Source organism: Protopterus annectens, chromosome 2.part2 (genome assembly GCF_019279795.1).
Source record: "Protopterus annectens isolate FY-2018-M chromosome 2.part2, PAN1.0, whole genome shotgun sequence".
Lineage (NCBI taxonomy): Eukaryota > Metazoa > Chordata > Ceratodontiformes > Protopteridae > Protopterus > Protopterus annectens.
This window is the reverse complement of record NC_056730.1, coordinates 344,978,657-345,005,153: the sequence shown is the minus strand read 5'-3', so window position 1 is coordinate 345,005,153 and position 26,497 is coordinate 344,978,657. Positions and strand designations below refer to the sequence as shown.

The 26,497-nt window shown below is 39.5% G+C and overlaps 1 protein-coding gene across 1 annotated transcript in view; it reads right to left on the bottom strand.

The window, feature by feature from the left end:
- COL19A1 (collagen type XIX alpha 1 chain) overlaps positions 1–26,497 on the bottom strand; it is a gene marked incomplete in the record, with an annotated part of 3,251,042 nt that overhangs the window by 1,935,687 nt on the left and 1,288,858 nt on the right. The window contains 1 exon segment of the mRNA XM_044063894.1: positions 1,752–1,787. Within this exon segment, the coding sequence (XP_043919829.1) occupies positions 1,752–1,787 (36 nt within the window).

The window sequence follows — 26,497 nt, the reverse complement described above, 5'->3', positions numbered from 1 at the left end:
TATGTCATTTTCATTCATGCACTCATGCAAGAAAGTATGTCTTAGTCTAAAAGACATTCACAAAAGGAATAATATGAGAACACTGAAAATATAAAGGTTGCATATGATAAAATAAGAAAAATGACATAAATATACTAAGGTAAATTAAAACACACACACACACACACACACACAAACAAGCCAGTTAATGAGGAAGTGAAACATATGGATAGGTGATTGAGCATCTGCCTGTATCTGCATTGTACATTTTACATACCTATATTTAATGTCTTTAACACAGAAGTTGTGTGAAGTATGCTGACTAGAACCACTGTAACTTCTAGTTACTAGCGATTAAAACACTCAACTATGAAAAGCATGACAGTGCTAGCTGACAAGCACCAAAAATTAACAAAAACACACAAACTTAAAAGCAGCACTAAGTGTTTTTCAGTGGAACAAGCTGTATTACCCACTTGGGGTACTTTACCACCCAGCACCTTTTAGCTCTATATCTATATCTATCGATATGTGTACTATACATTAACAAAAACCCCCAACGTTGACTGCCTAATTATTTAACTCATATGGTTAAAAACATGGAAACACCATACAATGCATGTACAGACAAACAGCCTTGGCACATGCAATTTCCTACTTAAAAAAAAAGTAAAACATTGTTTCTCATGGGGGAGGGTGTGTTCCTACACACTCTGCTAATTGCATATACCTACTCCAAGTTTCTACAGTCTCTGGGGAAAGGGAATATTCCCCTACCAGGGGATTGTTGATCTCTCATATGAAAAAAGTGCCTTGTCAACCATATGCAGTCGACTAAACAGCTGTCAACATTACACACCCTTGACATATTCACTGTCACCAATACATCCTTGAAAGTGTATATTTCCATTTCACTATTTTTCCTGTCTGTATGATCCCACTCCATGTAATGACGATACAGGGACTCAAAGGAAAAAATGCTTGGGTACAAGATATGTGAGAAAATAAAACTCCACAAAGCCATGTGGGGACAAGGTACTCACACAGCTGTATTGCATGGGCAATTAATTTTATCACTATTACTGTCCCAGATTACATGAAAACTGAAGGCCTGAACAAAGTACAAGCTTGGTAAATGACACAATGGAAAAAACTGGTTGTTGCATTTGCAACCTCTCCACCCTAAAATTAGGGTGCTTTGTTATTTGGTGCAAGCTGTTTTAACTGTTTATTTCACACTGCTTGTAGTTTTAGCTTTGTAATATTTGATACTGGCGAAATCCATGCAATAGAATAAAATGAGCCATGACGGCGGAAATATGTATGTCGATTATTCATCAGTTGAAAAAGAGTACGAATTTTGCAAGCGGAATACCTTCACTTTGTTTATCATTCGGAGTATGATTATGAAGACTTAACTATTTTTCTAATCATTTATGTACACTTTCTGACATGCATATTAAATTACATTTATCTCCTCCTCTTCTAAGACAGTACTGCTGCTGTCTCCATAATGTAAATACTTTAAATCATGGAGAGATTCGGCCCTTTTAGCTACCATCAAACTGCCTGTAATTCTTTTCTTTCCTTTTCCAACAAATAATATTTTAAATGAACGTTTTAAATCAAGTATCAGCTGGATCATAAACAATGTCAAATGAAATCATTATTCAAAGACTAGGATGCCAGCGAACTCTAAACAAGTATAATGCACAGTGTGAACTTATCAGTGCCATATATATTGAGTCTGAAACAATAATGTTTTTACTCACAGGCATGCTAGAGAGTCCTGGTGATCCGGGTTCACCCTAGAAACAAAACATGATAAGATAACTGCACCTGTATCCCATTTTTTATCTTTAACATAACTTGAATGTTTACATCATATGTGTAGTAAAATGTATCACACCACATTTTATCTTTAGTATAACATGAACATCATATACTTGAAATTTAGACAGGACACAGGAAAATAATACTCATAGGCAGACTGCACTTTGTATGATTAGCAAGAAATTGATACAAAATAAATAAAAGTTAACGGAATGTGTATAGGGCTCTTTATAACATGCTGCTACATAATTTAGCGAAAATGAGTTACAGTCAGCAATGCCAATGTAGGAATCATTTGAAATGATTAAAAATGTTATTTCTTTTTACAGATACAGGCTTGCAATGCAAACTAAATGACCTGTCATCAATCTAGGGGCTGATCTTTTCCCTTTATAACATGGAATTGTCATGGCTTTCCATTCCTACTGTGCAGTCACTAGGGATGAATTAAAAAAAAACTTGTCTGAGAAGGTAATAGAAATAATTTTAAATATTCTTCAAGAAAATAATCAGTCATTTCACTTCTTCAAAGATATACAGTTCACAGATACAGGATGGTTTAGTACCTTAATCCAACTGATTCATTTACTGTATTTATTGGTACAGAACATGGTTTGCAATTTCTCATCTTCAGTATTTAAATGCCTGTTTCAAGGTTTCTTGCACAGCTGTGATATATGTTTACAGAGTCCCAGAATGTAAAATAATCTCTTTAAAATAGAAGTACCTGAAAAGGCCGATTGCCTAGGAAACACTAGAATGTGAGTCTATGATCAGTGAAGGTTTGGAACAGCTCAGTGAGCTGCATAAAAATAATTTATTGATGCAAAGCAGAGTTAAATGTATTTTATTATGATAGCTATGTATTATTTAATACAGTATCTCAGTGTAGACACTACTGTGCATACAGAAGCAATGATGCACAAGCCTACAGAATCTTATGTCACTGTTTAGGCTTATTTTTGCCAATGTGTATAATTATTTGAGGCACATTATTGGGGTTTGATGACTTAAAATAAGACCACAGCTTTATTCTGGGAAATTATCAGGTTAAGAGCAATGATGTGTGAATAATATGGAAAGCTGTAGATAGTACAACCGAAGCAGGTTAAAAACAGAAATAGGCAGCCATGATTTTTATAGTGTGCAGCAGGTATGCTGCTAAATAATCTGCATGAGGCCACTTATGGAATGTTGAACACCGGGCAGAGGGCACAATGCTTCTCTGTGTTTGCCTGTCTATCTGTCTGTCTGTCTCTCTCTCTCACTGACACCTTTGTTTCTCTATCCCCTTGTTTCTGAAACACTACTGTTTGTATGAATAGGAATATAATTTATTTTTTCTTGCCATTCTTCTGAACAACACTATTCATACATTTAACCTGATTTCTATTCAAATAACTGGAAGTGAGTTATTTTGCAGACTGAGACAGTGCAATATATTTTTGTGGAAAAGATTATATAACTAGTCAATCAAAAGTAAATCAAACATCGAAAGTGAGGTACAGGCATCAGTCAAGAAAAGGAACTGTATATTATACATACTGATGTAGAAAAGGAGCATTACTTTCCTGATATATGTTTGGAGTGTATGGCTACCTATATCCTCAACAGTACTGATGTTACACAGTTTGTACATCAGCCGAGTTCCACTATTTTGTCAGACAGTGAGTGTTACAGATATGATCTGGATAAAGCCAACTCTGGGCACTTAATAAGTGGTTATCAATCTTGTAAGAACATGGATCTACTGGCCATACTAAAAAAAATGCAGACTTTAACATGGGTAGAAATACATGGATGACCTCTACACAGGTTAGAAACTCTAGGGTCAGTCTTTGTGGAATCAGTCACAGTTCAACATACTGATGTGAAAGGTGAAACTAACGAGTTAGGATTTACAATCGTAGTGGCCTGAGTTAAATATTAGAAGATAATGTGAGTCTGAATTATTGTTATTTATTCATTTATCAGTTCATGCACTTCAAACACGAGCAGTGCACAGTTTGTTTGGTGCTCTGTAAGCATGTGGGCCTTGTGTCTGGAGTCAGATGAGATTATATTACAATGTGCACACGAAGGGGAAAATTCACTAAAAAGATTTGGAGCTATTGCTGGTCTTTTTAAATCACTGCGTTGAAGCTGAATGTTAGAATGCATCATGAAAGGGGCAAGTAAGTTAGACCGGGGATAGGAACAGGAAGAGTAGCTAAGAATACAACACTAAACAGCCTGTGGGATTTGTCACTTCTTGCACTTCTATTCAGTGCCTAACGTATGTGCAGGAGCAGAGCCCTGTATCATCAGTTTGGTGAAAAATCATTAATTTTGCATGAGGTACAAGAGTGCTGGTGCATCTGCTTATATGAGACAGAAGCATTTTATATCAAGGGGCATTAAGCCAAGAGATCTGGGTCGTACAATAACCAGATTGCTAGTCAGTCTATGGCAGAAGCTCAATCACTTGCATTTTACTGTTTCTTTTACTTACCTGACAACTAGATAAATCTAGTCATTTTGGTGGTTCATCAACATCTTGTAACCTTAAATCTCTGTTTTAAACTGCTAGACAGTCCCAACCCTGAAACCTAATATTCCAAGTATAAAACTGTGAGAAAAGCTGAAAGATGTTCAATATAGTTAATTAAATGTACATTATATTTGCAAAAAGTTGAAATAAGAGAGTTTAAGGTTAGAAAAAGCATATATAGTGACTACAACAGAAAAAATATGTCCTATTTTATCATTGTACACTAGTGTAGCATCTTGTAAATCAAGAAAAACTGGAAATATATATATATATATATATATATATATCTCAAAAACAGTTCTACTTCTGAACTTAATAAGAAGGTAGCAATTCGTGTTACATTAGTCATGTCACAGTACTAGAAATGGTAGTTAGTAAACAATTTTACACACTGCATGGGAAGATTCACAAACCCTTTGTATTGACAAGTGTGTATAATACATACTGAGAAAATGCTCATGGTAAAGTTAACAATCATGTTTTATGACAGGCGCAACATTGATTTACAGTGATATTAGTAGAACAGCTCCATATATGGTTACATTATACCTTTAACCGATGTAAGAATTTAATAGTTTTGAAGTGTTTTAAAGGATGTATTGAATTTCTGTTTTTTTCTTCTGTCTGGAAACTGCCAGAATACAGGCAGCATGTTAGCTTATTATAGTGTCTTTTTATGGTCATCCCAATTAATGTTCAGCAGTTAGCTTTGTTGCCTCACAGCACTGGATTTTCCACTTCATTTCTTATATGGGGTGCTTTGTTCAGACACTGCGCAATCTTCCTGTGTTATTGCACAACAACCACGTAAATCCTATACCAAAAGACATCCTGTGGTGAGTACCTAGTTTGCTGATAGATATATATGGTGTGTGTGTGTGTGTGTGTGTGTGTGTGTGTGTGTGTGTGTGTGTGTGTGTGTGTGTGTGTGTGTGTGTGTGTGTGTGTGTGTGTGTGTGTGTGTACGTGTGTATGTGTGTGTTAAAGACTAAAACCCTGCTTGGTTCTATAACCCATGACGCTGAAATAGATTAAGCAGAAAATCACAGTCTGAGGGACAGATAGGAAAAGAAAGTTGCAGACAGCTCAGCACATTGAAGGAAGACATAAGAACACCAGTGGAGGATGCACTTTCATAAAGTATGCTAAAGCATACATTAAGACAAGTCCAAGTAATTATCTATTCAATGTAGACATACTCCCCTCCCACTGGATTCCAAAATGAAGCAGGTCCACCCAATAAAATTCAAAAAAGACACAGTACTTCACTGACAACTTTCTAAAAGGACATTTAATGCAGCTGTCTGAACCGGAAACAATATATAGACACAGACTGGAGAGAGAGATGGTGCAGGATGTGTGCACCACACACACATATATGTTCATAGTTTTGGCATAATCCAGTACCAGAAGAAATAAAAGTTTTCCTGAGTATAGCTATACTGGCCCTGGGACATTTCAGCAGCATATGGGAGATATTTTAGGACTATTCCAGACAGCTGGCAGTTGTATTCTCGCAAAGTTCCTATCAGTAATGTGCACAAAGGTAGATTAGTATACCCACTTCCCTACAAGAGCCATGGAGAACAGAAATGTTATGCAACAGCTCTATGCTGCAGCCAACTTCCCTCATTCTCTTGGTGCAATAGACTGCACCCACAGATATGTCAAGACACCAGTTGTACCTGATGCTGATGGCCATCTCTCAATTGTCAGGTGGTATGCACTGCAGGTGGCTTCATTGCTAATATCATGGCAACAGACAGATAGTGAGCATGATACAGCAACATGAGAGGAAAGAGCCCTGAGGTCTGCTTTCTGATATGGCAAAATACTGGATAGGGTCTTACTAGGTAAGTACATGACCACCACTGTACAGTAAGCAGTAGACAGATATTGTCATAGGAAGAAAGATGATCAAATATTCCTTCTCATTCACCTGAAAACAAGTGACTGCGGGTAACCACTGGAGCCTTTGCTAATGACACCATGCAGAGCCCCATTAACCCTTCAGGATGACTACAACAGAGCCCACACAGTGACATGAAACATCACCAAGCATGTGTTTGGCATGCTGAAATCAAGATTTATATGTCCAGGCACATCCATGGGTGTACTCCAATATGCACAAGAAAAGATGTCACAGATGGTCACTACGTGAGCCATGCTTCACAACTTGGTAACATCAAAACATGGTCGATTGCCACCCACAGTTGTAGGTGACCTACACTAACAACCTTTGCCACAGGATGATCAGGAGGGCACAGGGATGAGAAGAAGTAGGTATGGGTGACGGAGGATGTGGCCAGATGTCCTAGCTCAGGAAACACATCAGCATCTGACACGCACCTTTGAGTCATGACAAGCCACACATAAAAATATGCGCAGAATAAATAGTGATGTTCATATGTTTCCCCACAACAGGAGTACAGAGCATGACTAATGGAAAGACATAATCAGTTGTCCACATTGAACATCATACTCAACAGAAGCAAATGATATACCTGTAAAAACATATACAAAATACTCAGCAAGGAACACATCTGCATGTATACAAGGAATCATCACCTCTGGAAGTCTCCCTGCAAGGTATATCACCAGAGAGGACTGCACAGGCAAATGTATTGCATGTCTGAGGTGTGCACAACAGAAGATCTGGTAGTGCAAGTACAATATCATCATACATGTAACACACATGGGAAGGTGACAGTAAAATAGCCAGTGCCACAGGAAATTTTCATCCATGTAGTGTATGGGAATATATCAGCACAAACATAAACAAAAATCAGGGTGCTGTACACAAACACTTATGTCTCACACATAGCATTATATGATGTATAACAGTGGGGTACATCACAGCATACAGCAACATGACCAATTACAAACATGCCTATGACCAGTCAAAATTAAAAAAATGAGGCTCACATCCCATGTCTGACATGGAATGTCACACATAAGGCAATGCAGAGGTTATTGCTACAACATGACAGAGTTAAGAATATGTTCAATCAGGCAGAGCATCAATGACAGTGACTACACAACACACAAGGAGAATGCATCAGTGTTGGAATACAGCAACACAGGTGTGTATGTGCGTGTGTGTATATGTGTGTGTGTGTGTGTGTGTGTGTGTGTGTGTGTGTGTGTGTGTGTGTGTGTGTGTGTGTGTGTATGTGCGTGTGTGTGTGTGTGTGTGTGTGTGTGTGTGTGTGTGTGTGCATGTATATATATATATATATATATATATATATATATATATATATATATATACATATGTGTGTGTGTGTGTGCATGTGTGTGTGTGTATGTGCATGTGTGTGCATGTGTATATATGTGTGAGCATGAGTGTGTGTGTATATGTGCATGTGTGTGTGTGTGTGTGTGTGTGTGTGTGTGTGTGATCTGTCACATAAGGCACACATGGGAACTACATGTCAGCATGTAGATGCAAAATGTAAACAGGTCCACAGAAGTGCAGTGAATGCTCTGGGTGAGGCATGTGCGGTACCATATTAAAATGCCATAAGTAACACAGGTATATATACAGAGACACACCTGTGCATGTGGGAATGGCAGATAACAAAGAAATGTGTAATGTAGCAATTAATGCTGGAGGACCAAGATAACATGCTGTTAATCATGTAAATATGTGCTATATGTCAACTAGAAAGAGATGCAAACATATTAGGATAAAGATTGTTATATACAGCATTGTTGTCAATATCTCTACTAACATATGTTGTTCTTCTTTCGGCTTTTCCCAGTTAGAGGTCGCCACAGCGGAACTCTGGTCCTCTAATGTTTGGCAGTAGATTTTTAAGTTGCTGAGGTGCCAGCTTGATGCCCAACATTCAGCGAAGACACGCCCATTCTATGCATGTCTTTCAAACACCACTCGACCGCAGGGAGGACATGCAGACTCCACACAGAAGGAGCTACAGCCGAGAATCGAACGGGAGAACCTCTTGCTTTGAGGTGACAATGCTACCACTGCACCACCATGGCTTATCTATACTAACATATACTAATAATAAATGAGTACTACATATCACAACTGGAAAGTCTGTATTTATTTAGTAACTTATACAGTACATATTTTTACAATTCTAGCACAGTTGTGATACATTTACACCTATAGCGCTTAGGCTGCAAATGACTACGTATTTTTCCATTATCTGAAAAGCTTCTAAAAACATTTTCAGTATACTTTTGCATGTGTGAATACTGAGTAATACATGCATGAGTCAACCCTAATGTTTAAAAATAAAAAGAGTATTTTATAATCCATGTCTGCTTTCATCAGTTCAAGTAAGACCAATCCAGATCATCATGACTGAAATATGAGTGAGTTTTTGTAAAAGAATGCTAAACAATGTAAAACAAGACATAGCAGACCCACTTGGTGTTCTCTTTAATCATAGCTTAAGAACTGGCTATGTTCCTGCAGAATGGAGAACAGCAACAGTAATCCCCCTGCACATAAGTCTAACCAGCCTCACCTGCAAGACTATGGAAAGAATGATCATGAACCTTATTAACAAAGATATAGGCAACCTCCAAAAACTAGACCCAACCTAGTTTGGCTTCATTAAGGGTAGATCATGCTTATTAAACCTGGTAGACTTCTTTGAGCATGTCAGCAAAGCCATGGACAATGTTTCTCACTAAGAAACTCTCCCAGATAGGATTAACCTATATATTACTAGATGGGTAGCCAAGTGGATCACCAACAGAACACACTCTGTCAAAACTGGTGACTCCATGAACACACTCTGTCACTAGTGGAGCAACACAGGGATCTCTGCTGGGTCCCTTACTGTTTGGCATCTATTTCTCAGAAGTGCAAGCCAAAGTAGACAGCCTTTGGCTCACCAAGTTTGCTGATGATTGCAAACAGGGAGCAATCATTAAGTCCCCCAATGATGTCAAAATAATACAAGAAGGGCTAACACAAACAAATGACAGGTGCCAAAGCCATAGTCTAAAACTAAATGCAAAAAATGCATTAATATTCCCTTTGGCAAAATGGAATTTCCTAAAATTTACAATATTGATAGCATCCCTCTGAATTCCAAGCCAGTGGTGTGAGACTCGGGAACACAGGTTGATATATATATATATATACATATATATATATATATATATATATATATATATATATATATATATATGTGTGTGTGTGTGTGTGTGTGTGTGTGTATAAAGTACACAAGACCCCCACCCCAAAAGAAAAATCATCTCATCAAAGGTTTAAGTTTTAAAAACACTGGTTAAAGAATCCTGCTCATTTAAACATGGCCAATGCATTGCATTAAGCCTGTTCATAAGTTCATAGGTGTGCACTAGGCTTATAGCCCTGGAGTCTTTAAAGCCTAACCCATAGACGTACCCTGGCATCATGCCACCTGCCATTAGTTCCCAGTGCCTCTGTCAAGTAGAGCCTCTGGAGTGATCCCCGGGGTGAACTTTCTATTTCCCATCCACTCATCAAGATTTCTCCTGAAGAGAACAGCGACGTGCTCTGCTTGACATGCATGAAAAGTCTATTCCAGAGCATGGGCAGTCTCTGGGTGAGGAAACTGTCCCTCCAGCATGTTCTGTTGATTGTGTTAATGAGGTTGAGGTCTCTGGAGCATGTGGTGCGGGGGGATTGGGATTTCATTAGATGTAGCATTTCTAACAGGGCTGGGTCAGACAAGGCTTTGTAAGTCAAGCAAAGATTGCCTTTAAGTAGGCAATATGAGACAGAGAATAGCTGGAGTCTTTTGAATCTGCCTGTGTAGGACATGTGTTTAATGCCTAGGATCCTCTTCATGAGGTACTTCTGTAGCCTCTCCAGCTGTTGCAGGTGTTTAGTGAGGTACATGCCAAATGGGGCATTATACTCAATGATTGGTGTAATGAAGGAAGAGCAGAGAGAGATGATGACCTCTTTCTTCCTGGATGCAAAACCCTTCATAATGAGATGCGCCACATAGAAGGATTTTCTGACCACAGTGGCAGTGTGGTTGTCGAAGGAGAGGTTGCTGTCAACCTGCATCCCCAGATCTCTTGTAACACCTTCAGTGCTCACTGGGCTCCCACTAATGTGGTAATTAGTAGGAACTGAGTTTTTACCAAAGGGGATGAAGAAACATTTTTTGGCATTAAACTTAAGGCCATAGTTTTGACACCAGTCACTGGTCTCAGTGAGACCTTCCTGTAGGATGTCTGCATCACTTGGGAAGTTAATAATGCCTCCCATCTTGCAGTCATCTGCAAACTTGATCAGCCAGAGTCCCTTTGTGTTGGCCTGGACTTCTGAGAAGTAGATGCTGAACAGGAGAGGACCCAGGACCGATCCCTGTGTGATTCCTCTCATGACTGGTCAGCAGTCTGACTTGGAATCAGCTACTTTCCACTGTGTTCTATCTGTGAGCCAATTTACAACCCACCTAGTGATATAGGAGTCGATGCCTAGTTTGGTGAGTTTATCAATAATTCCCGAGTGAGGAATGGTATCAAAGGCCTTGGCCAGATCGAGGTAGGCTGTATGCACTGCCTTACCTTCATACACAGCCCTGTTGACTGACTTAAAGAAGTCAACCAGGTTGAGCATGCATGATCTCCCTTTCACAAAGCCAAATTGCATGGGGTCTAGAGTTTGGAGATTTCCTTTATCTTTGTTAATCAGGTCCATGATGATGCACTCCATAGTTTTACATATCAGACTCATCAGGCTAATAGGACGATAATTCCCAAGGTCTGTAGTCACTCCCCCTTTATGGAGAGGGATGACTGTAGCAGTGCACCATTCAGTAGGGACAAAGCCTGAGGTGAGGCTGTGACTGAACAGGACACAGAGATGTGGTGCCAGTTTGCTTTGAAGTTCATGTAGAACACAGCCAGGGATATTACTGGGTCCCATGGAAGCTGTATTCTTGGTCTTAGACAATGCAGCTTTAACCTGTGCTGCAGTAATGCTGGGTGCCTGCATTCTTCTGGTATTGTGATTGGTCCTTTAGGGGGGAGAGAGGGGTAAAGTTTGCACTGAATCTGTTGGCCAGTATGTTGGCAGTATCTGTTGGCTCAGTATAGGAGGTACCATTGTGCAGTAACTAAGAGCAAATATAGGTATTGCCGTGGAATATCTTGATATAACTATAGATGACTTTGTGATTGTTTTTAGTGTCTGCCACATTTCTGCCTTCATAGCTGGCTTTAGAGGATTTGATGAGGGATCTCAACTTTTTATTCAGACTAATATGGGAGTTTTTCTAGTCTTGGGATTTCACCTTTTTATGCAACAGTTTCTTCCTTCTGTTGTAGAGTTTATTAATGGCAGAGGACCACCAGATTGGCTTCCTGATTTTTTTTTTTTTGGAGGGGAGCATCTTGGTTCTGTTTGGTATAGCTATTTCAATGCATTTATGGAATGTTCATACAAGTTGCCACACCAACTCTTTCTTTTTTCAAGTAGCAGCGGCCATGCCCCACCTCTGTCACTAACATTATGGGCTTCTAATTCAAAAAAATTTAAAAATATGATTCTCACATTCAATACAGTGTTTAGACAGAGCACTTTTTGTGTCCTTCTTAATTTTAATATCACTCAAGTGCTCATAAATATGGCTCCTAAATTTTCTTTATGTTTTTACAATATAGAAACGTGCAATTCATACAGTACACAAAGCACAATACACCACTTTCTCTGTATTACAAGTAAACCTACCAGAAGGTTTAAATTTATAACCATTAATTGTAATTTCACCTATCTCCAAAATGTGCACACAATAGGAACAAAAAACAAATTTCTTCATCTGTCCATCTACAATGGACCCAATATTTTTTTCAAACAAATCCTTTAAATTATTACCCCTCAGGTAAATAATAACTGGTCCATTACTAATTTTACCCCTAATCTCCTTGTCGTGTTTCAACACATTGCCATTCTTCACAAAGACATCATTTATTTTCCTATTTGAGCTACTAAATGTAGAAATGAAGTCACTTTTATATTTATTTATATCACTATTACAGTCACTGCCCCATTCCATGATGTGGCATTATCAGATCAAATATCTCTAATCATGGCCCCAGCATTCAGGGTACCTCGGGGTCCTGTGTCACCCACCCGGGAAACAACATTACCCAGAATGTGCTTATGGAACCCCCTTTCCCTTTTATTCATAACTTCATGCATAAGCTCGTTAACCAACCTGGAGGGGTGAACACGCCTTAAAAACATTCCCCTCAATACATCACATTCAGCCTGAAATAAATCAAATGTTGATACCATTCTGACTGCACATACTAATTGTCCCTTTAGGACAGCCCACTTCTGTTTAAATGGGTGAGCACTGGAGAAGTGAAGAAAACTGCCTGAGAAGGTTTCTTTCCTGAATATTGAAGAAATAAACATACTATTAACCTGATACCTTACAAAGCAAAACATCCAAAAGTGAGATCCTCTCCTCATTCACATAGTGGGTGAACTTCAGAAAATTCATTGTCCCATTAATATATTCTAAAATAATTAAATCTCATCTTTTGGGCCTTCCCATTAAAGAAATAAATCATCCAAAAATCTTGTGTATAGTCCACAGTACTAAAAAAACCTAGAATTAAACAAGTATAACTTCTCCCATTGAAGCATTACAATATTAACATACAGTCCCCACATGCTAAATCCATTGCAATACCCTCCTTTTGTAGAAACAATTCCTTGTCAAAAAGGATAAAATTATTCATCAAGACAATTTTTAATGGGTATTCATACAAATTAAGCTCCAATTGTGGGACCCCTTTAGCAAACAAGTAGTCACAAAACCACTCCACCCCAAGTCTATGTGGGATGACTGAATATAAATCCTTTATGTTGACCATTATAAAAATATATTCATCCTTATATGCCACTTGATTAAATTTATCCAAAAATGCCCATGACTTCTTACAAATGAAGGGCTCTGCCATCACATAACCCTTCAATTTAATATCAAAAAATTTTGCTAAGGGAAATGTGATGGAATCTCTAGCATCCACTATTGGACACATGGGGGGTTGTTCAATGCTTTTATGCAATTTGGGAAGTCAAAAATAGTAGGGGTAATGCGGGAGTGAACCGATAAATAGTTATGTTTACTCAATGAAATACTGCCCTCAATAAAGAGATCATTCAACGCACACCCCTAATTATTCTATAAGCCCATTAAACTGATCCAATGAACTCGGCTTATAAGCAGTGCCAGAAAGAATCACCCTCATTTTTGCACAAGCCCTCCCCCTTTATCGGGCTTCATCAGGCTTCATAATTTTGATGGCCTTATTACATCACAAACATTTTAAACATCCTTTCAGACTGGTTAACATTACTAAATGCTGGTAAATTATACACTTGAATATTCCGTATGTCAATAATCTCACAATTTTTCAAACAGTTACAGTCTGTTATAATATATTACTTCTTTTAATTGACTAATCTCCTGCATAATGTTCATGTGTTGGTGTGTAGGTTTAAATAACACAGTTGTATAGTAATTCCTTTAATAGGTATTTATGTGCTGCAAGTGTAGGCAAATGTTTCCTTGCAAACTATGAGAGTTGGAAATGTGGCTGTGTAGGTCTTTGTCCAGATGGCTAGGTTTGTCTGTATGCTGACAAAATGTCATCCTAGATTGGCACAACTGTTAGTATGTATAATGCTTATCTGCATATCCATAGCTGTAAGTTGTTTGACTTCCAAGAAGTCATGGAAAGACATAAAAAAATCACTTAGTTAAGCAGGTGGGTGTCTGGTTTGTAGTAAGAGTATAGGTTGTAGGTTTAAATCTAGACTATTTCTCTTTGTCTGCAATAATCTTCATGTGTGCATGACACTTTGAGCAAAACATCAATAACTGAATAAGCAAAATGTAATATAATATTGTATGGCAATGCTTGCTAAAATCTACTGATAACTATTTCTTCATTATTTTTTATACATAGCAGTCATTATGTACTCAGCTTAAGCAATCCTTCTTTGGTTCTTTCTGTTTGAAACTGTTGAAGATCATTCTAGGTACAGAGTCATGTGCCTACAGTATATGCACAGGCTTGAGGAACAGTGGAGGGACAACAGTATGTGGTATGACTTTGCAACATCATTGAATCTTCAGGCTTAGATGTGTAGACTTATAACATTCAGGCATGCTAATGTTTTGAAAGGATTTCCCATAATACATCTGCAAGGTATGCGGAATATGTGCAAATTAATGATATACACACACACACACACACACACACACACACACACACACACATATATATATATATATATATAGAGAGAGAGAGAGAGAGAGAGATATGTCTGATGTACACGTTTTGCATTCATACTTAAGGCTGAGACATCAGTGAATGCACAAATAATAATAATAATATATATATATATATATATATATATATATATATATGTCTAATAGCTTGATTATTGCGTGCCATGTAGTGTACCAGAGTAACATAATGACGTATAATGAACACACTGAGATGGCCTTCTATTTATATAATCAATATTTGACTATTATGACTTTTAGAATGTTCCAGAATCATAACATTACACTTGTTATTATTACAAGTTTGTGTCTTTTGTGTCTTTTGTTATTCAGTATATAAATAAACCTTATAATCTGGATCTGGTGACTGTTATGTTGTCACAACAAATGTATCATAATTTGATGGGCATTGTGCAAACACTACACGTGTTCTGTTTCATAAGTCTTGATGTTGTTCCTTGCATATCAGATAATCTCTTTACAGTAGGTTGATCCACATATGTCATTACAGTTATACATAGTTGTTTCAGATAGCTGCTTTTAAGGCTGTTTGTGATAAATAACACATGTCAATGAATACTGTGCAGCAGGAGATAGATGTGGTACTTAAGACAACTTGCCATGTGTATTACATCCTTATACCTGCTAGTATTGTGAGAGTGACTTCCTTCCCATGGCCTTCAATAATCTTCAGTACCATTTACTGTGCACAGTTTAATCTGCAATTTGTTACACAATATATAAGCATATGACTACTGTCATATTTTGTAACAGACCTTTCATAGTAACACATTGCACAGGGTCACACAAAATATATCACGTATACCTATATAAATATGTAATGGAGATGTATTTTAACTGGCATATGCATTCCTTATTACTGACTGGATGTATGCTTAAGATCAGATAAGGTGTTATACTTGGATAAAGCCACACAGCAACATCACATATAAAACAGTTACAATATGTAGAATGTATACGTTTTGTATGCTTTTTATTTATTCATTTAGTTAATATTATTTATTCATTTAGTTTTACATTAAAACCTAATATTTATGGAAAATGTTTTGTTCCTGTGTTCAAATGTGACAGAGCGTGGGAAACATGCCAGATTACTAATTGTATAATGATGATTACAGTGCAACAGACTATTGCTAGGTGAGTCAGACTGTGAAGGTCAGGATGATGACCGAGACAGAGATGATGATGACAAAAGACCAGGGCCCGCATGTGGCATTGACCCTATGGCTCAGTGGAAGAATGTTCACCACCAGTCCAAGCAAATAATGTTTGAAACCAAATCTGGGGCCTAATGACAGACATTTTCTAGACACAGGTGAGGGATATCTTGGGTAACTCTTTCAGGACATGGTGACTCCTTCTGGTAGATTGCTAAAGATATCTTTTGTGATGTTCGACCCCATCAGTGTTGTCCCTCGGGAATGTAAGTATTGCATGTGCAACTTCCTTTTGTAATGCTGCCACCATGGTGTTTTCCAAATTCAAATATTTATAGCATAAGCATACTTGTGCAGATATCCCATATTGCTTTCATGTTTTTCTTTCATACATCATAATATGCACTGCACATATTGGGTCATTTGTGGCTTTATCTTGCTTCTGTAATATGACACACAATACCAAATAATTCATGTGTTACCATTACTATTTACATAATCATCACATACTGTCAATACTGCATACATTGCTCCATATAGGCAGGGGTGCGACTCCTTCAGTCTGTATGTGTGTGCACTCCTATGCATGCAGTGCATCACAGTATAGCATTGCTATGTCTGATATACTCTGGCCATTTATGTGACAGATATGACTGTTACTGTTAACATAATGCCAGTGATACACTTGTGCTACTTGTGTTGTTACTGTCTATACGTATGAGGGATGACAGCAGCTCACATGGTATATTATCCCCATTTTTATCACATGAGACAATGAGGTCAGTCAAGTGTGTATATTTGCACGTCATTCATGTGTATGTATTGCACACATTTGTGTATTGATAGCTGCTGTTCAACAACATGACGTCCTTCATTTTGTAAATTATGTAACATTTCTGGGTCATACTGTCCCACTGTCTCAATTACCTTGCATGTGCCACGTACTGGCAGTTATTGTCCCAGGTTGTTGTACAGTACTGTGACAGGTGTATATTAGCATATGTCCTTCACATACTACATTAACATTCAGTGGCTCTTTAGTGAATATACTATGTTGATGATTTGCATCATTCATGATTCCTTTTTTGTCCATATATTGCTTATATCATATACCTGAACACCCATGTGCATTGCTTCTGGGCACGGGATGTGCCTTTCTCCTGTGTTCGTGGTGTGTATACTTATTTATTTATTTAATACACAGTTTCATTAAACTTTGGCTGCCATACTGTTGTTTAGCACTGTGCTGAGATGTTTGCCTTTTGCAATAAGGGTCGGAGGTTGTAGTCTGCCCTCTTCTTGTCTGCTCCTGAATCTCTTGGCCTACATTTACTTATCCTTACACTTGCACTCCTGAGAGCTACTGCATGATTGTATTTCGGTATCCATTGTGTACTGAAATGACAGTAATTTCCATTTAGTGTTCATAGGTTCATAGGTTCATAGGTTCATACTAGGCTATCTGCCCAAGGGCATTTATAAGCCTAGCCCATAGTTATTTGGCTTTCGCCACCCCTTTAGTTTGAATAAAACTATGCCTATTATTTTGCTGTGCCTCTGTCAAGCAGTGACACTGAAGTAATCCCTGGGGTATATCTGCAATCCCCCATCCATTGGTCAAGATTCCTCTTGAACAAGGCCAGCGAGGTGCTCTGCCTCACATGTACCGGGATTTTGTTCCACAGCATAGGGAGTCTCTGGGTGATGAATCTGTCCCTCCAGCATGTCCTATTAATAACCGTGTCAAGGTTTAAGTCTCCGCCCTTGTGGTTCTGAGGGATCTAGATTTTTGAGGTGAAGCATATTCATCAAATCAGGGTTTGACATGGCCTTATATGTCAGGCACAGGTCACCTCTGAGCAAGCGGTATGAGACTGAATAGAGCTGGAGTTCTTTCAGTCGGGCAGCATAAGACATATTTTGAGACCCTTTATCCTTTTGGTGAGGAACTTTTGGGGCCTTTCCAGCTGCTGCAGGTGTCTGGTCAGATACATTCCGAATGGGGCATTGTACTCAATCATAGGTCTAATGAGTGATGAGTACAGGGGCGATGACCTCCCTTGATCTAGATGTGAATCCCTTCATGATCAGGTGGGCAATGTAGAAGGTTTTCCTAACTACTTTAGCAACATGAGTGTCAAACGAAAGGCTACTGTCAACCTGGGTCCCCAGATCCCTGATGACTTCTTCTGTGCTCAGTGGATTGCCACCTATATGGTAGCTAGGGGTAACCTTGTTTTTCCTGAAGGGTATAACTATGCATTTCTTGGCATTTAACTTTAGGCCATGGCTCTGGCACCAGTTATCCATTTCTGTGAGGCCCTTCTGAAGGATATCTGTGTCAGATGTGTTTTCGACTATGGCGCCCAGTTTGCAGTCATCTGCAAACTTTGTCAGCCATAACCCTCCTGTGTTTGCTTGTACTTCAGAAAAGTAGATGCCGAACAAGAGTGGACCCAGGACTGAGCCCTGTGGGACACCACTTGTGACAGGCTTTGAGTCTGACATGGCTCCAGCAACTCTGACCCTGTGGGTTCTGTCACTTAGCCAGTTTGCAACCCATCTTGTGATGTATGGGTTTACATTCAAGCTGATGAGTTTTTTGATGATACCTGAGTGGGGTATTGTGTCGAAGGCCTTTGCCAGGTCAAGGTAGGCTGTATGGACTGCCTTTCCCTCATCAATGGCCTTGGTGACTGACTCGAAAAGGTCAACCAAGTTTAAAAGGCATGATCTGCCTTTGACAAAGCCAAACTGGGTTGGATCCAAAGTCTGCAAGTTCCCTATGTCTTTATTTATGAGTTCCATTATGATCCTCTCCATGGCTTTGCAGATAAGGCTTGTCAAGCTAATGGGACGGTAATTTCCAGGGTCGGTGGAGGCACCGCCCTTGTGAAGTGGGACCACAGTCGCCGTGCGCCACTCCTTGGGTACGTATCCTGAGGTGAGGCTAAGATTAAACAGCTGTCCTAACTGCGGGTTTAATTCCTCATTGAGTTCATGGAGCACACAGCCGGGGACACCATCCGGTCCCACGGATGCTGTGTTTTTTGCTTTGGAGAGAGCAATTCTCACCTGGGCGTTGGAGATGTTTGGGGGGCTACAATCCTCTGGTATAGATATCTCTCCTTTTGGGAGGGGGGGAGTTTGCACTGAACCTGTCAGCCAGTATGTTGGCAATGTGTGTAGGTTCAGTAATCTTCACATCATTTTGAACTAATTCTGAGCATATCTGGGAGTTTCCTCCTAGGTTTCTAACATAGCTAAAGAAGGCCTTATGATTGTCTTTTGAATCCTTGGCGATTTTTCTCTCAAAATTTGCCTTGGATGATTTTATGAGAGCTCTTAGTTTTTTACCTATAATGATCAAAGGTGTCTTACCTTTCAAGGATTTTGCTCTATCTTGTAGTAGCTTCCTCCTTTTGTTGTAGAGCTTGTTTATGGCTGGGGTCCACCAGACTGGATGCTTGCCTTTGGTACAAAGAGTCTTAGTTTTGTTTGGGATTGCCTGATCCATGCAGTCCTGTAGGTGCTGGTAGAAGGCATTTGTAAGTGATTCAGCGGTTTGAGTAATGTTTACCACCGGCTCAGGGCCTTAAAGGAGACCACACTAGTTTTTAGAAGTGTGAAGTCGGCTTTTGAGAAGTTTTTCACTGTGGTCTTTTTTTGTTTCAGGTGGGGCGGATGAGGACCTCCAGCGAGATTAGTTTATGATCTGATCTCACCAGTGAGGGGTATACTTCGGTGTTGAACATTGTGATCCCATGTTCGTGATGATGAGATCAAGTATGTTTTCTCCTCTTGTGGGGATGGTGACTAGTTGTTCCATGGCATTTGAGTTTATGAACTCCAGGAACCTTTGGGCTAGAGTGTTTGGGCTTGAGTAGTGTTCCCAGTCTATATTAGGGTAGTTGAAGTCACCTAGTATGATGGTGTTTGGAGATACATTTATCCCCTCCATTGTTTTCAGGAAGGCCATGTGAGGTTCCTGAGTTTGAGAGGGTGGCCTGTAACATGCTACAAATTGCAGAGCAGTCTTGCCTATGGTTAATTGCACCAAGATGGTCTCCGATGCATCGTGCGTTGCCACCAACCTTGAGGTGTGGGTATCCTTTATGAATATGGACACCCCCCCTCCTTTCTTGGTGTAGTCCGGATTTTGGGGCCGGAACGCATGATATGAGGTGAAACCTGCTAGTGCTGGGGTGCTCTCAGGAGCCTTGAACCAGGTTTCTGTCACAGCACAGACATCGATGTTCTCCATACTGAGAAGGGCCTTGAGTGCGTGCATCTTGAGATTGAGACTTCTGGCATTGAGCAGCATTACCCTTAGTTTTTACTTTTTGTGTTCTAGGGTGGTAGGTTTAGAATTTGAGCCTTGCCTAAAAAGGCACTATGGGGGTGGCAAGAGCCTTTGCCAATATCCGAAGCCTAGGGTGACAGGTGCAAGCCGTCCCTTGGCAGCGTGGCTTGTCCAGCATGTCATCCCAGGCAGACAGACATTGGATCCCCTTTGAATGACACCAGAATTTAAGCCAATTATTAAAGCTGATCATCTTATCACTGTATTGTGGCATCATTCTAGGTGAAGGTAGGATACTGCTCAAGGTCAGGGTCATACCTGCCTGGGCTACATAATCAGAGAGCTCCTCAATGTCTCTTTTCATGTAGTCCAAGGAGGTACGTCTCAGGTCGTTGACACCAGCGTGGACAATGACTCAGTCGTACTTGTACCTGCTGTTGAGAGACCTGAGTGCTTGTGTTATGTGGCGGATTCTAGCGCCCGACAGGCAGCTTACTGTGACCTTCTCCTTACTCAGTCTGGTGAGCGGGACGTCAGTGTGCCTGACTATGGAGTCACCTATGACAAGTATGTTTGGTGTTGTATTTGGCCTTAAGGGCAGTGACTGCTTTGCACACTGATTTTGTTGTTTATGTGTTGTTTGTGTGGTGTATTGAGTTTGCAGTTGCTTGGGTGTCTGCTTTGGAGGCCTCTGCTGTTTAGGTAAAGTTTTACTCAGAGCCTCCGAGTATGTCTTAGTGTGTTTATGTGTTTGATTCAGTGGTGTGGTTGAGTTATGTGAGACTGGTATTGTGGTGTGTGTAGTTGCCTTCTCCTCCTGCCTGGTCTTGCCAGTCCTGAGTTGAGAGAGCTCAGCCTCCAGTCTGGCTAAATAGCTGCATCTCTCACAAGTGTTAGTGTTACATGGGAGGAGGAGATGGTTGTCCGTGTACATGAGGCAATTGTAACATTGTCTCAGAATTCCCAGATTCACCAAATGGGCAGGAGAGGACGCCAGCATCTGACCCTTCGACATGCTAGAAAGAATTATGAGTTGGTATGAGACAGAAAAGTAGTGGGCTTAGCAGGGAAGTGGGCACTCCTGGGGGTTTTGCTAGTGAGAGATTTGTATAATATAGGAGTGCTTGACCTGCAAAGAGAATGCTTATAAGACAAGGGATATGCTTATAAGACAAGTGCTGAGCTTTTGAGAAGAAAAAGCTATTTGGAACAAGTGCTGCACTTTTTAGTGTAGGTGTAAACTGTTTAGGTTCCTAACAGAGCAGTTCTAATGGAAAAATTGAAGAACAGACTTTCTGGAGCCAGAAAGAGTTTAACCGGCGCTGCCCGATGCTGCTCTAGTGGCAACTCCGCATCAGCTAACATGCGTTAAAGCGTGCTTGATAGCAGGGGCTGGAAAGAAGCAGGAATAGACCGAAAAGGGAAAATAAAACTACAGTTTCAAGTCAGTAACCACCTCTATGGGGGGCAGGGAAGCTGCTCAATGTTAGTCACTGCCACTGATGAACAGAGAGACCCTCCTTCAGCCCAAGCAAAAATGGCCTCACAGAAACTTTCAAACAGTTCAGGAACAGCAAGCCTGTAACTGAACTTTTAACTCTCAGAAAAGTGGGAAAAAGCAAGATTTTTTTGTTTTTGTTTTTACAGAGATAGCAGAGGTTCACAAGTAATATCAAGTTATAACAGTGCAGTAAATGACCCACACAAGAGTGCTAGGTCAAGGACAGAAAATATGCAAGTTTTAAGAAAAAAACGATTTAAAATTAAGTGCAAACAGGAAATTCAGCAAACAGCTTTTGGTTGTGCTCTAAATACAGCTACTAATACAGAAATCAAGTTTAACAAGCCAGAAAATGCTCAAGCTAGGCAGCTATGCAGAAAAACTTAGCAAATAAACAGAGAAAAAATACTTAAAATCTCAAAAGTGGCTCCCTTCTTCTCTCAGCATTTTTCCTCTTGGAGGGTGCTTCACCAACAGCCAACAAGCCTGAAAAGATGCTCAAACCACGAGGCAACTAGGTTTTAAGAGAGGAAGATGAAGGAGTTATGGAAATGACCCCTAATGGCCAATAAAACTACAGTTTCAAGTCAGTAACCACCTCTATGGGGGCAGGGAAGCTGCTCAATGTTTGTCACTGCCACTGATGAACAGAGAGACCCTCCTTCAGCCCAAGCAAAAATGGCCTCACAGAAACTTTCAAACAGTTCAGGAACAGCAAGCCTGTAACTGAACTTTTTTAACTCTCAGAAAAGTGGGAAAAAAGCAAGATTTTTTTTTGTTTTGTTTTTACAGAGATAGCAGAGGTTCACAAGTAATATCAAGTTATAACAGTGCAGTAAATGACCCCACACAAGAGTGCTAGGTCAAGGACAGAAAATATGCAAGTTTTAAGAAAAAACGATTTAAAATTAAGTGCAAACAGGAAATTCAGCAAACAGCTTTTGGTTGTGCTCTAAATACAGCTACTAATACAGAAATCAAGTTTAACAAGCCAGAAAATGCTCAAGCTAGGCAGCTATGCAGAAAAACTTAGCAAATAAACAGAGAAAAAATACTTAAAATCTCAAAAGTGGCTCCCTTCTTCTCTCAGCGTTTTTTCCTCTTGGAGGGTGCTTCACCAACAGCCAACAAGCCTGAAAAGACGCTCAAACCACGAGGCAACTAGGTTTTAAGAGAGGAAGATGAAGGAGTTATGGAAATGACCCCTAGTGGCCAATAAAACTACAGTTTCAAGTCAGTAACCACCTCTACGGGGTGCAGGGAAGCTGCTCAATGTTAGTCACTGCCACTGATGAACACAGAGACCCTCCTTCAGCCCAAGCAAAAGTGGCCTCACAGAAACTTTCAAACAGTTCAGGAACAGCAAGCCTGTAACTGAACTTTTTTAACTCTCAGAAAAGTGGGAAAAAAGCAAGATTTTTTTTTGTTTTTGTTTTTTACAGAGATAGCAGAGGTTCACAAGTAATATCAAGTTATAACAGTGCAGTAAATGACCCACACAAGAGTGCTAGGTCAAGAACAGAAAATATGCAAGTTTTAAGAAAAAAACGATTTAAAATTAAGTGCAAACAGGAAATTCAGCAAACAGCTTTTGGTTGTGCTCTAAATACAGCTACTAATACAGAAATCAAGTTTAACAAGCCAGAAAATGCTCAGGCTAGGCAGCTATGCAGAAAAACTTAGCAAATAAACAGAGAAAAAATACTTAAAATCTCAAAAGTGGCTCCCTTCTCTCAGCGTTTTTTCCTCTTGGAGGGTGCTTCACCAACAGCCAACAAGCCTGAGAAGACGCTCAAACCACGAGGCAACTAGGTTTTAAGAGAGGAAGATGAAGGAGTTATGGAAATGACCCCTAGTGGCCAATAAAACTACAGTTTCAAGTCAGTAACCACCTCTACGGGGGGCAGGGAAGCTGCTCAATGTTAGTCACTGCCACTGATGAACAGAGAGGCCCTCCTTCAGCCCAAGCAAAAATGGCCTCACAGAAACTTTCAAACAGTTCAGGAACAGCAAGCCTGTAACTGAACTTTTATATCTCTCAGAAAAGTGGGAAAAAAGCAAGATTTTTTTTTTGTTCTCCAACACACACTTCCTATTGGTCCTTCTCATTCTGTTATGACTCTCACACATTTTACAGTATCTCAGCAATGGCTTTTGTTTTTGCACATACGTATGGCTCTGTTACACCATGTCTGTTATGCATCCTTATATGTTTGTCCTTTTTCCTTCACCCATGTTGTAAGGTGTATATGTATGCTGACTATGTACCTTGCCTTTTCTTTATGTGTATTCCAACTTTGATATGTCATGTCTTGTGATATTTGTTACATGTCTGTGCATTCTGTTTTGCCCAGCTCTACTTTCCATGTCTTCCCCATTCCTTCTATTTTACAAATAAAAAAATGGGGACTATTTTCACCAAAAACAAATTGCCCATGCTTCTATGACTCTCCCTCTGACTATGCTATTTCATCATACCCCCCTCTTCTTCACCCTTACCCCACCTCTTCCCTTCTAATACCCCATTTCCTTGGGTGTGTGTGTGTTGCTTGTGCTCTCAACTATGTGATTTGCACCCATTGTGAGCTACTGTTAGCCATGGCAAAGCGGCCACGATTGCCTTCAACATACTTTTTTTTTATTGGAAATTTTGGGAATTACATCAGATTCCACAAATTGTGATGGTTATATTTATTATGTCCATTTAAGGATTATAATGATATCTGTAAGTGTTTGCAGATATTTGTCATTTTTTAGACATAATGGGTGATACAAATTTGTCTTCATTTATTATTTTCCATGTATTAATGTAATTTTCAGTGGTCTTGTATAAATTACATACACATGCATTAGGGATGCTCATACATGCATTTCTTCATGAACAGTTTTTCCTGGAATACATATTTGACATGACTAACTGTGATTACACTGATGTCATGGCTTATGTTTGCCTTGCATTGAGGTATTCTCCATACACTTGGGCAGAACCACATATTACATGGGTATCTGCAATTCAGAACTTAGCAGATTGCATTGAGTTCTGTGAACTTTATAGAATCTGACTCTTGAGTGTAGTTATTGCAAAATGTTTGCAAATGTCATATTTTCTGTCATGCTGCTTAAGCACCTGTTATTAAGCAACAAGTTGGGATGCCCCATCTGCATCTAGTATATGTATAAACTTTTTATGTTTATGATAATATAAGTAAATTATTTTACAAATAAGCCTAATACAGTCATTCATTTACTTTTGACAAAATACAATGCAGCATCTGTGTAAAATGTTTATTTCTTAATTTGCTGAATTATTTTCTAGTGGCACAGCAGTAAAAACCCACGGTAGTGGTGCTGCTCACAGCAAGACGTTGTCCCGTTCGATTCTCAGTAGAGTGTCTTCTGTGTGGAGGCATACGTGAATGGGCGTGCCTTTGTTCAAGGTTGTGCGTCAGGGCTGTTAACTCGGCACGTAAAAATCCACTACCAAACATTAGCGGTCTGGAGTTCCGCTGTGGTGACCCCTAAGCGGGATAAGCTGAAAGACACAACAACATTTTCTACTGGTACGGCGGTAGAGTTGTTACCTCACAGCAAGAGGTTCTCCCGTTCGATTCTCGGCGTGGCTTGGGACTACCTTCTGTGTGGAGTCTGCATGTCCTCCCCGCGGTAGTGTAGCATTCAAAGACATGTGTGCATAAATGGGCGTGCCTTCGTGGAAGGTCAGGCATCAAGCTGGCACCTCGGCGTTTCATAAAAATCTACTGCCAATCATTAGCGGACCGGAGTTCCGCTGTGGTGACCCCTTACCGGGAAAAAGACGAAAGACAAACAAACATTTTCTAGATAGAGTATGAAATGGAAGTAAGTTTCATCTGTGCAGAGCATCCAGTCTTCTATATAAATCTTATTTATTCTGGATGTAAATAATTGATTGGGATGCCAATTTATTTGTTAAATTATGAGCAATTTCTTCTTTTATACTTGAGTTTCAGAAGCTTTGGCATGTGATTAATAATGTGAAATTAATGTAATGTACTTATTTAGCATGTCAAAATGCTTAAAATCTTTGGCAAGGCATAACAAAATTAAAAAAAAAATGCCATTGAAAAGGAGATAAAATAATATACATTAAATTATGAATAAACAGTAAAATATATTTTAAAACTAAAAACAGTACTCTCAGTAAGCTGTAAATAAACTGCACTAAAAAGGAGTTTTGATGACATCCTGATGGATATCTCAAAGCTGAACAGACAAATCAGGGAAGTTAACTGTTTCCAACAGACCACGGCAAGATAATAAAGTGGCAATTTGCTAGATTTTTCCATATGGGTCCAGTGGACCATTAACAGCCGACATCCTGGTGATCTAAGAGACCTTACAGGAACATAAAATATCAGAAAATGCTTTAAATAGGCAGAATCCAGGTTGTTTAGAGCGTAGAGGGTAAAAACAAAATACTAATCACTGTCCTGACAGCATCTGGTAGCCAGTGAATATCTGACAGCAGTGGAGTGACAAGACAGCAATCATACCGCAAAAATTTGCACCCATGCAGCTGTGGCAGTTACCCTTCCAAAAGCTAAAGGTAAAGGGTGTTTGCTGCAAAAGACTGAGAGAATACTAGTGCATTAATCAGTATGGCTAACTATGATGATGGAATAATGTTGATCATCCCAGCAATACTCCTGTAGAGGAAACTTCCAAGCTGCCTTCTATGACAACAGAAGCAGGGAGCCCCGAATGAAGAAGAAGCAAAGCTGAATATCATCACCATAAAATTGACAGGAAATACCTCTACCTGTTATGATTTCCCTGTGAATAAATATGTACACAATGAACAGCAAAGGCTTCAAGTTTAAGTGTAGTATCCCCACAAACCAGCAGGTA